We start from the raw sequence: 15,812 nt of genomic DNA, 5'->3' as shown, positions 1-15,812 counted from the left end.
GCAACATTGATTATTTGTAAAAACCTAAGCGCAAATCAAATCAACCCCCCCCCCCCCCCCGTTTGCCGATGGACGGCGGCCCGCCAAGCGACGGCGCCAGTTATTGACCAATCGACTTGAGGTGAAGAAGCGACATTCTTCTCCCCCCGCAGTGTAAAGACCGACAACGCTAGGCTAGCCGTCACTCCGCCGACTTAGCGCCCGACGACGGAAGCTCTATAACGCCCGACTCTATCAGCGCGCAACCGACCGGCGTAGGAAAGTCTTCCGTCAGCGCCGCCGCATATTCGGTTTTCTATTTTCCTTTGATAGGGGCAAAAGCTGCGGCGCGCGCCTTTACGCGCCCCCTGGCGCTATTAGAAAGGCCCGCTGCCATGTGGGTTATTTATGAGAAACTATTTCCCGCTTACTTACATCGGCTGCTTATTCCTTCCCCGGCGACCCGCTGTAGATCCTTTTTCCCCGAAGCCTTGCAGCGAAAGACGTCTTCTCGGCGTCCACGGGTCAGCCTTCGCAATCGAGTCTAGATTGAATACCGGTCCGGGGCGGGAAAGGCGTGCTTTGGCCTTTATTGTGTTGGGAGAGAAGGAGTGCGGGAAGAGGTCCGCCAGAAGGGTTCATTTGTGGATGATAAAGACCCGCGCGGAAATAAGAAGCGACGCAGGCTGTTAGAACTCAAGTCTGGCCAAGAACGAGTCCGAGAGCAACGGCGCGGAACGGGAAGTGTCTCAAACTCGCAATATTTCATATTTGTTCCACAAACATGTCAAATGCGATTGCCTGTAGGGTTGAGCTCGATACTTTCCTGGCTGTTATATAGTGAGGGTCATGTTTCGGTTCTGTGGCCTTACTTGGGTTTCTGTTTGATTTTAGCTGTTTTTTTTGTCACTGTGGGAGCATTGGCGACGTTATGTGTGGAACGTTCGTGTGTCTCATCTCGTCACAGCCAAGTTTTAGCCACTCCACGTCAAGTCAAGGCAAATCAGGTCCTGTCACGCTCGTTTGAGTCATGACGACCAGTCTACTCACGTCCCGTCCAGTCATGGTGACCAGTCTACTTATGTCCCGTCTAGTCAGGGTGACCAGTCTACTTACGTCCTGTCCAGTCATAGCGACTAGTCCAGTGTCCAGTCATGGCGACCAGTCTACTCACATACTGTCCAGTCATGGTGACTAATCCAGTCACATCCTCTCCAGTCATGTTAACCAGTCTACTCACGTCCCGTCCAGTCATGGTGACCAGTCTACTTACGTCCCGTCTAGTCATAGCGACCTGTCTACTCACATCCTGTCCAATCAAGGTGACCAGTCTACTCACGTCCCGTCCAGTCAGGGTGACCAGTCTACTTACGTCCTGTCCAGTCATAGCGACTAGTCCAGTGTCCAGTCATGGCGACCAGTCTACTCACATCCTGCCCAGTCATAGTGACTAGTCCAGTCATGGCGACCAGTCTACTCATGTCCCGTCCAGTCATGGTGACCAGTCTACTTACGTCCCGTCTAGTCATAGCGACCTGTCTACTCACATCCTGTCCAATCAAGGTGACCAGTCTACTCACGACCTGTCCAGTCATGTCAACCAGTCTACTCACGTCCCGTCCAGTCAGGGTGACCAGTCTACTTACGTCCTGTGCAGTCATAGCGACTAGTCCAGTGTCCAGTCATGGCGACCAGTCTACTCACATCCTGTCCAGTCATAGTGACTAGTCCAGTCATGTCCTGTCCAGTCATGGCGACCAGTCTACTCACGACCTGTCCAGTCATGTCAACCAATCTACTCACGTCCCGTCCAGTCATAGCGACTAGTCCAATCACATCCCGTTCTTGAGAATTGCTGTTCACATAAATTTAAAAGTATTTTCTAACATTTTTGAAAGACCTGACTTATTGCACATTATGGCCGTTAAATTTTATATTTAAAATGATTGAATTAGAATTATGAAAACCTTTTCATCTCATCCTTGCTGTTGTCAATGTTTGTGTAACACTTAAGTGATTATAACACGTGTTACTTTCATTAATAGATTAACCAGGCCTGCCTCCACATAATTTAATTTGGAACCCAATGTTTGTGATTTTTTTTTTTTATCATGTCCTTGATATTTAAGAATAATTGATGTTCCAAAATTAATCAACATCGGTTTGAACTTAAGTGAATCGAATCGGGAAAAAAATCTAAAAGTGAAATTGGGATAGACTTAACGTGATCAGGATAAGCGATATAGAAAATGGATGTAAATGTTAGCAACACTCTAGTGTCAGAATTCAGTTCAGGCTTCTGAAATTTTGTTTAAAAAAGAAAATGGTATGTTGTTTGCTCACCCCAGAAAATGGAAGCTATGCATTTTTAAAACCACTTTTGATCCCGGACTTGTACAAAGAGCCTAATAAAGTGCGGCGTGGCCAAGCAGGTTTGTCATTGTCACAGGTAAATGATGTAATTAATGAGTGTGGAGCCGAGTGGACGTGCACCGGAGCGTTGGCTTTTAAACACCTCTCCAGCTGACTGGGTTTAGGGAGGCCCAGCTGGACACAGCCAGCGAATCGATGGTGGGGGGGTCAAGGGTCAGTCAACCCCTCCATTATGGCCCAAGTAGCTCCCATCATCATCTGGCTAACGATGCCTGCAGGAGAGCCAGACATGGAACTGGAACTGGGGCGAGTTTTGGGTTATTAATTGGCTGTAAACGATATGTTGTTGTCAGAGGTGCCAAATCCGGGTCCAGAACGTAAAAATCCTGCCACAGTTCGGCTTTAGCCTCAGGTGCTAGCAAGCTAGCTCCCATGATGCTTGATTACCTTCTATGGAGCTAGCTAGCTAGCTTGTTTATCTGCTAGGGCGCTAACTAGCTAGTTAGCTAGCATCAGAGACTAAAGCCAAACAATTTACAGTAATTTTGTTTTAAATTTAAGAACTAGAAGTCAACAAGAGCCTCAAAGAAAAATTTCATGAATGATCCAAGAATCTTGTCCTGTCACTTTGATACCACGCACTCAAAAAGTGCTTGACCGGATTAATACGAAAATGGTCTGAAAAGAGGACGCTTAATCACCCTAAGTTAGTTAGCTCCCTAGCTAGCACTCATGGTGCTCGTTTACCTTCTAGGGAGCTAGCTAGCTAGCTAGCATTAGGAGCTAAAGCCAAACTGTGGCAGGGCTTTTACTTTCTGGATCTGGATTTGCCGCCTCTGGTTGTTGCTGCTGAGGAATTTCATACTGTTCCCTTTTATAACAATTTACAGTAATTTTGTTTTAAATTTAAGGACTAGAAGTCAACAAGAGCCTCAACGAAAACATTTCATGAATGATCCAAGAATCTTGTCCCGTCACTTTGAACGGATCCATACGGAGAGCGTGGCTCCTTTTCAAGTCTTACCTCGTGGGCGCTCCAAGGACACGGGACCATTTTTGATGCATTGCTAATATTACAGCAGGGGAAGCCTGGGAAATCGTTCCCGCTCAGATTGCGTTTGATCAATAATCTCGGGAGAACGGGGGCCTCATTAATCTCAAACTTTAACTCACATTAGCTCGACTGTGGATTTTTGTTCAATACATTCAAAATCTTTGCATGGTAATTAGGGGCATTCATCTCCTATCAGATGAAAGATACGTACTGTATGCAATATGAAATGTGCTACTGCTAGCACTGAATTGCGGGAAATATCTCGCTGGTACAGAGGAAAATTTTTTTTTTCAAAAAACAGAGTTTAAAGCAAACGTGGTGCATCAGCATCTAGCTGTTATGCTGCACGCAAGTAGAATAAGATGACAACAGAACTATATTCCATATTTATAATGAAGGTATTTTAAAGCATTTCTACAATTTTTGCAAAATCATGTTTTTTTAAGTATTTTTAGTAAACTACTTTTTTATTTATTTACTTTGCTAATTTGTTAATTTTGAGTTCATTTAAACTTCCTTTATCGCCACAAAATTTTTTAACGCACGTTTAATGACCGCCCCTTACTTGGAATGCCTGGACTGGGGGAATTCCAGACATGTCCACGTCAAAATTTAGCAGTGAAAAATGGAACAATAATGCATATATTTGTGGAGACTGAAATCATTGTTTTTTACAACTTTAAAAATGCGCAGAATTTCACAATTTACTTCATGTTAAAGATTAGATAGCTCTTAATATGAAAAGAAAAATGCACTGAGCTGTCACCAATGTCTTACAAATGCAATTATGCCATCTAGTGGCAGAAAACAGTCAACACAAATCACACTCGTTTTATTTATTTTTTACAGTACAGTATATTTTTCATTTTAACTCAATTTTATTAATTATTATGAAATTACTGTAGGCCTATCAATGACTAAAAGACGCAGACATATTTCTATTATATTTAACATTTTTTCCCACTTTTATGTTAACAAGAGAAGGAAACTTAGAAAAATAACATTTTATTTTGCATTTTATTATTATTGAGAACAGATATAAAATTTTGAGTTAGCTATTCAAGCCATGCGATTAATTACGATTTTTTAATTTTCCCTTGAATTATTTATTTTCTTCAATCCTTTTCCCTTTAAACTTATGTATGAAATGCGCTGTATAAATATAGCTGCCTTGACTTGTCATTTAAATATTCAAAGGCCAAGCTAATATATGAAATTGCCATAAATGACTAACAGTGGCAAAACAAAACAAAATCGATTCTTATTTGCGTTGCCGAAGAAGAAGAGAAAGCAACCCACGGGAGAGTTGTTCACGTGACCGCGAGTCACTGGCCTGCGAGGACGGGCTCGTGGACGCACTATATTATCATCAGGACGACAGGCTCGTTCATTACGGGCCCTGTTGAGGGTGCGAGTGAAACGCTGGTATTGGGGCAACTGTGCGTTCACACGCATCAGTCAGGACAATGAGCTACAGCCACAGAATGACAAGCGTTTGGGGGCGGGGCGGGGGGGGGCGAAAAATGGCGCCACTTTTGCGGCCGCACAAATGACGTTTGACCGCGATAACTCACCGCCGGACACTTCATTTGGAGTCGCCGAGCGGTCAATAGCGACGATGCCATCTTCTTTATTTGTAGCTGCCGCTTTTGGTTGCCGGGGCGTCGAATAAATACTCCGACAATGCCACCTGGGTAAAAAATATCGGTCAATTCTTTTTTTTTTCTTTCTTTTTTTTAGTGCCTTGACTGGCTCCGGATGGCAACCTGTTTGTGGCGGCGTAAAGCTTCCACAGTCAGGCGGACACACAAAAAAAAAAAGGGCATCCGTCAAGCCGTGTGTGATTATGACTTGGATATTTCCATCCATCCATTTTTCTGTAACGCTCATAAACTGGAGTCGATCCCGGCTGGCTTTAGGTCAGAGGTGGGGCACGTATAGAAGACAAATCACATTTGCATGTATTCATTTAATATGTATCTTTTTGGAATGTGGAGGAAATCTTTGGCTGACAATAAACCAATTTATGGGATGAACCAATAAATCGGCATTGCAATGTAGCAGAATGCAATTTTCAAATCACAAAAATGTATATTTTATATATTTACTTATGTCTCGAGATACATTTTGTGCATAACGTGAAAAATGTGGCGATAAAGCCACCAATTTGTTGACATTATAGGAATCTGATTTGTGACTTACTGACTTAAGTTGGCTTGTTTGGAAGAATTTTGTTAAGTTATGAACTCAAAAACTCATTAGGTAAGTTAACTTTAATTGAAGTAGATAAATAAACTGCCCTTCATATTCATTCATAGTCAATTTGCCATTATTTTTTTAGCATAACACTAACCTTTAAGACCGGAACATGTCATATTTTGTTTATTGCAGTACTGATTAATTTATTACTTGTGTGTGTTGCAAAAAAAAAACCTTGAAAATATAATCACATATTAAATCATAGTCACAATATTAACAGGGAAGTCAAGTCAAAAAAATTGTCACATGATCAAACTCAGGAAACAGGTGGGCCGTGATTGGTTGTGACCTGCGCACGAGAAACTCCGCAAGTGCCAAAATGGCCGCCCCCTGAGATGGTTAGCCAGGTGGATTTCGCTGCTTAATTGACATTCCACAAAAGCAATATGAATCAGAATCTCGTGTTTAAAATGTGTTTGACTTCCCTTTTCTTGGAAAAATAAATCACAAATGGAATATTTTCAAATCGTTCACAACGTGCTAACTGCTAGCACCATGCTACTAATAGCAGCCTTTCTCTACGCTAACAATCGAATCAATCGATTAGCAATCCATCACTAGGAAATGGTTTAGAAAAAAAAAAAAGACTGAAAGAACTGGTTATGAATCCATTTTAAGAATCTTATGAGGAGTAATAGTCTAACGTGCCACTTGTGACAGTACGCCTGATCGTTGCCGATATTTCAGCCACATTGGAAGGAATCGCCCCGTGCTCGTGTCACGCGCGCGCGCGTGCGTGTTTGTTTGTCAAGTGGTGCTTGAAAAAATGTAATAAGGAGGAACAGTTCCTTGCCGACGGCCGATTTATCGCGCAATGCCTCATAAAGTCCGATCCTATCTATTCGCCCGCCGCTACGCTATTATCAAATTGGCTGTTTAGCACTCTTATGTCTTTGTGTTCGGCAGTCCGTCAGAAAGTCGCCGTTCGCGCTCGACTTCTTATAAAGGAGAAGAAAAAAAAAATAAACCTCGTCGTGTGTCGCTTTACTCAAGTGGAACCATTTCTCTCTCTCTCGGGCCGCCTTAAGGAGCAAGACAGCTGTGGTCAAACTAAGGTCAATAAAATGTCCGTCCGTCCATTGAGTCGCCACATCCATCAAGAGATAAAAGTTTGCCATTCGGCGGAGGGGGGGGGGGGGCCCTCTTCTGCGAGACACTCAGGAAATTAATCAAGGAAATTGGGTTTTTGCTGCGCCTATATCACATCTAATCTGTCCCTTTTGTCCACACGTGGCAGGCTCCGAGCCCCGCCAATCAAGGGAGACGCGCCGGCTTTATGAAAAGACACTTGTTCCCTGCATAATTGGGCAAGACAAGGCTGGGACGGGGTGGGGGGGGGGGGGGGTCGTTGGCGAGTTAAATGGGAGGTGGAGGTGGACGGGGAGGGGGCAGTCTTGTTTGCCCATGTAAAGTGCGATCCAGATAATAGCGCGCTCATCAAAGGCGGCAATTACATTCATGACAAAGCGGCCCGGGCGCGCCTGCGAGGAAATTAAGTGGCGAGAGGAAAGAAAAGCTTCATATATACCTCCTTTATGCTCGCCACACGCTCTCGGCTCTTTTTTTTTTTTTTTTCAAATGCTCCTCCACGCGGAGACTCCCAAGAAAGAAACAGTCTTTCTCCCGTCTAATCCCCCCCTTCACCTTCTCCGCCTGTCCGCTCTTACTATGGCCGCACTTGTGTGGGATTAAGAAGCTTTTACACACGGATAATCTTCGGATGAGCCCGACGATAAAAAAAAAAAAATCAAATAAATAAATGATGCCGCGCTTTAAGGAGGCCACTTCTCCACATTTAATTCCAATTTGAGGCGCAAATTAGGTCTGAACAATTAATGAAATTCAAATTGACATTATGAGATGATGTTTTTTTGTAATACAGATTAATCCATTGCTTGTTTTGCTAAGAAATACAGGACCTTGAAAAATCTTCAACCCTAACCCTAACGCGAGTACAAAAAAACACTAGTGTTAGGCTGGCTCCCTCTAGTGGTTAGAGAATAAATCACTGGCAGCTCAGCAGCAAAAAAAAAAGTTAATATTTTGTTCAGAATGAATTTGGTAATTGTATTATTTTTCATGAACAATTAATAACTTTAAAACAATGTTTTCACTTGCTGTCAACTGAAGATGACATCACCAGTGCTGAGGAAGTAAGTAATGACCAATCATGGCTCAGTTTGCGAACCAAATCCAGAAAACAGGTGAGCCATGATTGGTCGTTACCTACTTCCTCAGCACAGGTGACGTCATCTTCAGCCGACAGCAAGTGGAAACATTAGTTTTTAAAGGTATTGTACAAGAAAAATAATGAAGTTATCAAATTCATTCTGGACTAAATATGAACTTTTTACTGCTGAAAATGGCCCGATGAGTCACTTTAACTTTTAAGAATCATTCATTTGCATTTCATCTTTAACAGCTGTTAGCAACTTTTATGTGCAATACAATTTGATTTAACCATTACAGCTTTTACTTATAACATTTTGACTTTTTTTCTTTATTTTGATTCTCATAAAATGCAAATGTTTCCCATGTACTAAAGCAATTGTATTCGTATTTTTCCCCATCTACATATAGACAATCAATTTTACCCCCCAAAAATGCAATATTTACAGTACACAATAGGTAATCAATCCCAAGAAGGTTTTGGCGCATGCACCTTCCCGTTCCTTTTTCCTTACCTGTCTATCAGGTGTCATAAGGTGAGTAGTTTTACTTTATTATTGTATTTTACTACACAGTAAGTGGTTAACATTTCCACTGTATGCTTGTGTGACAAGTACAAAGCACACAAAAATAATAATAATAATTTTACCTTCCGTGAAAAATGGTCATCTTATGACATTTGATCAACCAGCATCAGCCCACTTTAGTGCATATTAACAAATGCAACAGTGCAATATATATTGCATATTGAACCGAATTAGAGCAGTTCCCGTCTCTTCTCGCTCACAAATCATTTTGTGTAAATTATTCAACAGGATCCGGGGCCTGCTGGAAACCTGTGCATAATTAAATTGCAATAAAATAACATAAGTACAGACAGGCTGTTGGGGGCTGATGCTAATTGGCTGCTAAAATGGCTCCCGCGAGCACGTGAATGTTCATACTTGTGATGTGTATAATAATATCATTGATCAATATTGATCGTGTGTCTCCCAAAGGTCTTCCTGTGCCAATTGGGGATGGAGGACAGACAAATGAATTGTGGATGTTTTACCATCAAGACACGTGCGCCATCTTGTGTCTACTGGTTGTAACCACAAATAAAGAAGAGAGTGTTTGTTTGTTTTTAGTAATTCTCTGTCTTTGGGCGCATTCCCATCCTAAACAATCCCAAGACATCATAGAAGAATGTGTTTTCCCGCTCATGTTACACAGTTGAATGGTGGCAGGTTTAAATGACTGTAATGTACTGCTGTAAAACACGCGACCTGTTGTAATGCCGTAAAGCGATACGGTCCTCTCACTGCACTTGTGCCCATGTGTCATCTCCCCCTCGGCAGGTTTTCCTTTAACTTTGACATTAATAGAGCAACACGATCTTCTTTTTCTTCTTCTTGGTGCTTAAATTATTGACAGCGATGAAACATGAATGAGACGATAGCTTTTTGAAAGTGTTGCGACTCGTTTGCCACTTGCGCCTAATTACAGGCGGTACATGTTAAAAAAGTGTCTAATGTCACCCATGATGGATGTGAATGGGTCAGTTAGCTAATTAGTTGCTGGGGCGGTGAAGGATGTGGGTTCAACAGAAAGAAAAAGCTTGGAGTAAAAAAAAAAAAAAAATGAGGTGAGATAAAAATATTAACACAATTATTTGAAAATGTTTGAATTAGTGAAGAAGAAAATGCAATAAATTGTAAGTACAGTACAGTGAAGCAATGTAGGCAATTTGTCTAAGTGTACGAGCACTTCTCCCTTGCCGAAATAATTTATCACCTCACGCATATCAAGATACTGATTGGAGAACTTGATTATTGTGATTATTATGAGTATATCTTAGGCCACTCACAAAAAAAAGGCCTTACCCTAACCCTTTACCTGTTCCAAGTTCCAATGGAGAAAAACAAAAACAGTTATTTAATGCACACCAGCATCATCTCTTTCTTGTGACTGATTATTTTCCAAATGTGAAGAAGTCATGAGAAGAAAAAAAAAGTCGACAAAAATATGTGCCTCAATAAAAATCACGAACACATTCCAAACTATGACTTTTATTTTTAACCAGAACGCAGAATACATACAATCGTCAACCTTTATTTGTAAATTAAATATTTTCAATTCATTGCAGCCTTTTTTTTTTTTTTTTTTTGCCAGGAGACGCCACTGTAACCGGTGATTCAAGAAATAAATAATTTCTCAAAACAATTCAGTTGGTTCAGTGCTCCATAAAAGCTTAATTTGTCTATCACTACGATTGTCGGGACGGTATTTATTTCTAAAACAAGAGCGAAACTTATAGATGAATTTGTATTGACATTTTAATAAGTACAGTTATACGGTTTAGTAGTCGGAACCTGTCTTCGAGGATCATTCGTGTGGCGGTCGGACCATTTTCTCCAAAGCACAACTCGGTGACCTTTCACCCCACCAACCATCGTTATTGTTTTGATTTAACATCTTGGGCTCTTACCGTGATATTCAGCGGGGGTACCGGACTCAAGTACATCTCACAGTGGGGACATTTTAACAGAATTCACCTGTACGCGAGAAAGAAGAGCGACAATGACGCTGTCAAGAAGAAACCGGCGCCGCCGCTGAAAAAGATGCTCGAGTTAGCCTCATGCTAACGTTAGCTGTCAACGTACTTGAGGTGTCAACATGGGGGTGATGAGAAGGGGTGTGTAGCACTCACCGACTGGACACGCTGCATGTGTTCACATTTTGTTTTGATTACTGGCCTGGATTTTTCAAACAAGCAAATAAAACGGATGTAAGTATATAAACATACAGGAGCTTGTATAGGGTGCTTTACATATGATTAAATTCCTCTCTACTTGACTCCTTTAGGTGCAAGTACGGTGATATATTTACTTTACAAGTAGTGAGGCAAAGTAAATGACTTGAATGATCATTTTAGCCTTCTATATTGCTATAATTTGAAATTGTGAGGTGTCAGTTGAAAAGTAGAAATTATGTGAGGTCAATTGCTTCCAAGGGATGAAAAAAAAAATCTTATTATCTGAAAGTACCGCAGAACCTACTGTTTACAAACATTAAAATGGGCTATCCTTTTGAAAATGTTGCAGCGTTGGATTCTTCCATTCCTTGCTTTCAATGGGCGAGGAAAAGCCAGACACGCTGGACTTCGTGAAGGATTTCCAGGAGTATCTGAGTCAGCAGACCCAACATGTCAACATGATATCGGGCTCTGTCAGCGGTGTCAAGGAGGCCGATGAACTACCGGCCGGTAATGTTGACGTTTTCTCAAGAGTCAATCTTGTGATGACTGATCTTATGACAGTGAGCCCTTGCTATTCCTGGTTGTTACAGGCAAAGATGAGCTCAAATTAGCACATATTTATGGTATGTTATACGCAAATTAACCTATTTTTCCTTGGAATGTATCTAAAATAGCTTTTCTTCCTCTAATATTGTGCCTTAGAAGGAGCTAAATAATTGCCACAAAATACATGTATAAGTCTGTTTTCGGGCAAATAGTTCTACATGCTAGGTAATGTTGCTAGGTAATGTCCCAAAACATTTTCATGTAGGTGTGCTTGCAAATTGCTGACTGCTTATCCCTCCATGCACAGACTGCAGTCAAAATGGGCTGGACCACCCGGCGGTGGACATGTCCCTTGAGGACGCCTCGGGGATGTTGGTGGACGGTTTTGAGAGAACTTTCGAAGGCAAACTCAAGTGCCTGTATTGCAACTATGCCACCCGAGGCACAGCGAGACTTGTTGAGCACATTCGGATGCACACTGGTACGGGTTAAAGTTGAATTACACTCCTATTTAAACGTCTTTTTTTTTCTACCACCGCTGCTTTTAAAGGGGGAAGTCAACCCCCCAAAATGTTTTGACAATAATATGTTGTATGCAGCTCCACTAGTCTAAATACGTAGTGGTTAATATTGTGTTAGTGGAATGTGAGTTAAGCAGCAAAATCCAGCTGTTTTTACCAAGGTGGCCATTTTGCCACTTGTCGAGTGAAAATGACATCAATGTTGTTCAGGTCTCACGTAAACAACCAATCCCAGCTCAGCTTCAGAAAACAGGTTAGTTATGATTGGTCGTCGCCTGAGCCCTGAGCAGCTGTGATGTCATCGTCAGTCGACAGCAAGTGGCAAAATGGCCGCCCCTGAGATGGATAAAAAACGGCTGGATTCTGCTTCATAACTGTTGCTCCACAAATGTAATATTCATCAGAATGTCATGTTTAGACTAGTGAGATCACATATAACATATTATTGTCAAGAAATGTTTAAGATTGTCTTCCGCTTTTAAGCTCGCGTTTCCTCCATCCACCAGGAGAGAAACCCCACCGCTGCCACCTGTGCCCATTTGCCTCAGCCTACGAGCGCCACCTGGAGGCCCACATGCGCTCGCACACGGGCGAGAAGCCGTACAAGTGCGAGCTGTGCTCCTTCCGCTGCAGCGACCGCAGCAACCTGTCGCATCACCGCCGCCGGCGCCACAAACTGGTCCCCAAGAAGGACACCCGCACGCTTTCCCACAAGAAGATGCTGAGCGTGCTGCAGAAAAAAGCCGGCGCGCTCAGCTACGGCCGCCGCCTCCTCATGGCCCCGGCGACGACGCCCCGGGCCTGCGACGCGGACGACTGCTCCCGCGAGTTCCCGCCGGAGGCTTATGACGACGAGACTCAAACCCGCCTTCGTTCCAACCTGATCATGGAGAACCCCCTCAACCAGCTGTCCGCCCTGGCAGGCCAGTGCGCCAGCCTCCCTTCTTTGCTCCTCCCCCCCGCGTCGCCAGGAGCAGAATCCGTCGCGGACGAGAAGCCCCTCCTGATCCAGCGTCCGCACGCGTCCTCTTCGCCGGTCAGCCCCGAGCCGCGAGCCCCCGCTCAGCTCGGCAACTGCAGCCCAGCAGGGGACAGCCGGCACGCCAGCACCCCCAGCGCGACCAACAGCCAGCCCGGCACGCCGGCCCCCCACCGGCCCACCCCCTTGCAGTCCCCCCACCGCGTGCTGCATCGCTGCCAGCACTGCGACATCTACTTCCCCGACAACATCCTGTACACAATCCACATGGGCTGCCACGGCTACGAGAACCCGTTCCAGTGCAACATCTGCGGCCACAAGTGCCGCAGCAAGTACGACTTCGCCTGCCACTTTGCTCGTGGCCAGCACAAGTGATGGATTTTAAGAACTTTACAGGATCTTTATTTATTGATTTGTTTTTGTTTTTTCCTCCCCCCTTTGGCCTCGATGTAGCATTTAGCCTTCAGGGAAGATGTCAGCATTGAGATGGATTCCTTGTCCACGATCGGCGGAAGAAGTCTGAATTCTATGAAGGAGTTTTAGGGCCACATGTCGGAATTTTATGGAAACATATTTGTAAGTGTACAATTTATATTTTCTAAATTTTTAAGACTAACACCGTTATTTTATTTGGAAAAAAAGTTGCAGTATTACAACAGTAAGCAGTGGTAATTTTATGAGGATTTCACAAATAGTCAATATATGAAAAGAAAAAGTTAGTTAATGAGTTGCAAATACATAAGAAAAAGTTCTACATTATCATTAAAAAACAACAACTCGTGAGCATAAGTTGAAAGAAAAGTGCAATATAACACAAATACAGTGAATATATTATATTTTACAAAGTCAAAATATTCTGAGTCGCAATTTTAAGATAATTAAGTTGTGACATTATGGGGAAAATACATTTTACATAAAATGAAAATCTCATGCAATATTTAAAAAAAAAAAAAAATACCAGTAGTTTTATTTTATCCCAATTTTACAACAACAAAAATTATTTTACGGAACAAAAGCGAGCAAAGAATCATTATTTCTCATGAATAAAACCAAACAATCATAAGAGAAAATCATAATTTTACGACCAAACTTATATTGCCAAAATCATAATTTTACAAGAATTAAGTTGTAATTCTATTTTTCTGAATATTGTGAACAATGGTAATTTTCTTTAAAAAGGTTATATTTGAAAAGGAAAGAGTATTTTTTTCCGAGAAAATGTCAATTGACAGACAAGTTTTTATTTAAATTTCAATTAAATATTTGTTTGATGTGGGGGGAAAAAAACTCATAACATGAGCATCATGTGGTAATCATACAGAAAGTTTAGTGTCATTTACAAAAGGACTTTTCTCATAATATTGCAAAAAAAATAATATTCCCCCCCCCCTTTTTTTCCCATGTGTCCTCAATACTCCTTCGTATAATTCAAACGATACACCAGATTTTTATAAAATATATATTTCAGAATGTAGCCTCAAGTCTTCTGCCAGTATTTCTTTGCAGTGCCTGCGGACATTTCAACTTTTGCGAGCGAAGAATCTGAAGTATCTGCTTTGATTTGCCAAAATCCTCTGCCATGAATGCTGCTACGACCCTTTGGGGTCGATTCCAGCCGCGCCGCAAGATGAACGCTAACCAATGTTTTGAGCCGCTGAGGTGTCAACTGGATTCTAAAAACCTGTTTGAACTTTTAGTGCACTGTAGTTCCCGAACACACCACCAGGGGCCACCCGGAAACGTAACTTTCTTTGAGTAATTTACGTAACGCGCTGAACGTCTTGCTTATTGTCTGAAGTCACTTTAAGGAGCGTATCCCCACGGCCTTACACACTCGGTGATAAGCGATTCTCCAAAATTTGAATTTGTTTCCCCTTGAATATTTACTACATATTGTATTCTAGGTGGTCGATTTGATGTTGGGTGTATTACAAAATGAATATTTAGTGCGAGGTACACAATTACCGACTTTGTGACATCTGTGTCGATTCTTAAGTCATCCAGATGATGTACAATGTGTTGCAGGCAGCTGCACCTTTCTTTGTCGTTGAAGACGTTTCACCTTGAATCCAAAAGGCAATGATTGGTTGTTATGCACGATGATCATCCACTAGCTACACCTGGCAACAACAAACAACCTCGGGGGGGGGGGGGATTTGGCTCCACACTGGAACATTTACAATTAAAGAAGCCTTTTGGATTGAAGATGGAGCGTCTTAAGCAGCAAAGAAGACTCCAGTTTCCTCCATTCAACTTATCAGTCGAAGACCAAATAGACGAAACTAAGCTAACTGTTAGCTTGTCTGGTAACGTAGTAAAAGACTGTGAAATTTATATTAACTCATTCACTGCCATTGACGTCTATAGACGTCAAAAATTCATTTAAACTATTTCTATTAGTTTAAAATTTTCCCACTTTTGTTAACAAGAGTATGAAAACCTAGAATTGTTTTTATTGTATTAGAACAGATATAAAATTTATTAATTACGATTAAAAATGGTAATCGCCTGACGCCCCTAATTTTTAATAATCTTTTCTTAAAAAAAAAAGATTATAAAAAATGTGAAAAAAATAATTACAATTATTATTATTATTTTTTTTTTTAAAGAAAAGATTATTAAAAATTTGGGGTGTCGGGTGATTACATTTTTTAATTGTAATTAATCGCATGACTTTAATAGTCAACTTTCAATTAATCACAAATTTTAGATCTGTTCTAAATGTACAAAAAAAAAATCTAGGTTTTCATACTTGTTAACAAAAGTGGAAAAAAAATGTTAAACTAATAGAAATTGTTAAAATGAATTTATGACGTCTATAGCCGTCAATGGCAGTGAATGAGTTAAAAATGCATAAAATACCTCCGTCAAAGGAATGGTAAAAAAAACAACAACAACTATAAACATAGATTTTAACCTGTATCTAAAAGCATTTATACTTGGGGTTGACTTCACTAAACATTCCAATTGCGTGCAGCATTACGGCTCAACGTCGCTTCGCTATGTTTGCTTTTAAAATGCCAGCCTTAACGATATAATTATATTTTTTTGGGCGATTGATTATTGCGATAGAAAGCATTGCACAAGTTGTCGATATGCGTTTACCTCGCTGAATTGTCCTACACGAGCAAGTTTGTCCAGTGCGTCCGTTACGGTTGTCTGTTGCCAAGCGACGTGTGTCCGGTCGCGACT

The 15,812-nt window shown here is 41.6% G+C and overlaps 1 protein-coding gene across 1 annotated transcript; it reads left to right on the top strand.

Annotated features, from left to right (window-relative positions):
• The first annotated feature begins 10,250 nt into the window (after window positions 1-10,250).
• ikzf5 (IKAROS family zinc finger 5) lies at window positions 10,251-15,128 on the top strand. Its single transcript, XM_086093663.1, has 4 exons — window positions 10,251-10,604; window positions 10,921-11,081; window positions 11,428-11,601; window positions 12,148-15,128. Exons 1-4 carry the CDS (start codon window positions 10,543-10,545, stop codon window positions 12,993-12,995), a joined length of 1,245 nt encoding a protein of 414 aa, XP_085949789.1. The 5' UTR covers window positions 10,251-10,542; the 3' UTR covers window positions 12,996-15,128.
• Window positions 15,129-15,812: the final 684 nt, after the last annotated feature.

The sequence above is a fragment of the Leptonotus elevatus genome, chromosome 13, assembly GCF_054856555.1.
Source record: "Leptonotus elevatus isolate MCC_2025b chromosome 13, RoL_Lele_1.0, whole genome shotgun sequence".
In the NCBI taxonomy this organism is placed as follows: domain Eukaryota; kingdom Metazoa; phylum Chordata; class Actinopteri; order Syngnathiformes; family Syngnathidae; genus Leptonotus; species Leptonotus elevatus.
The sequence above is the reverse complement of the archived record's forward strand: the minus strand, read 5'-3'. Positions and strand labels throughout refer to the sequence as shown.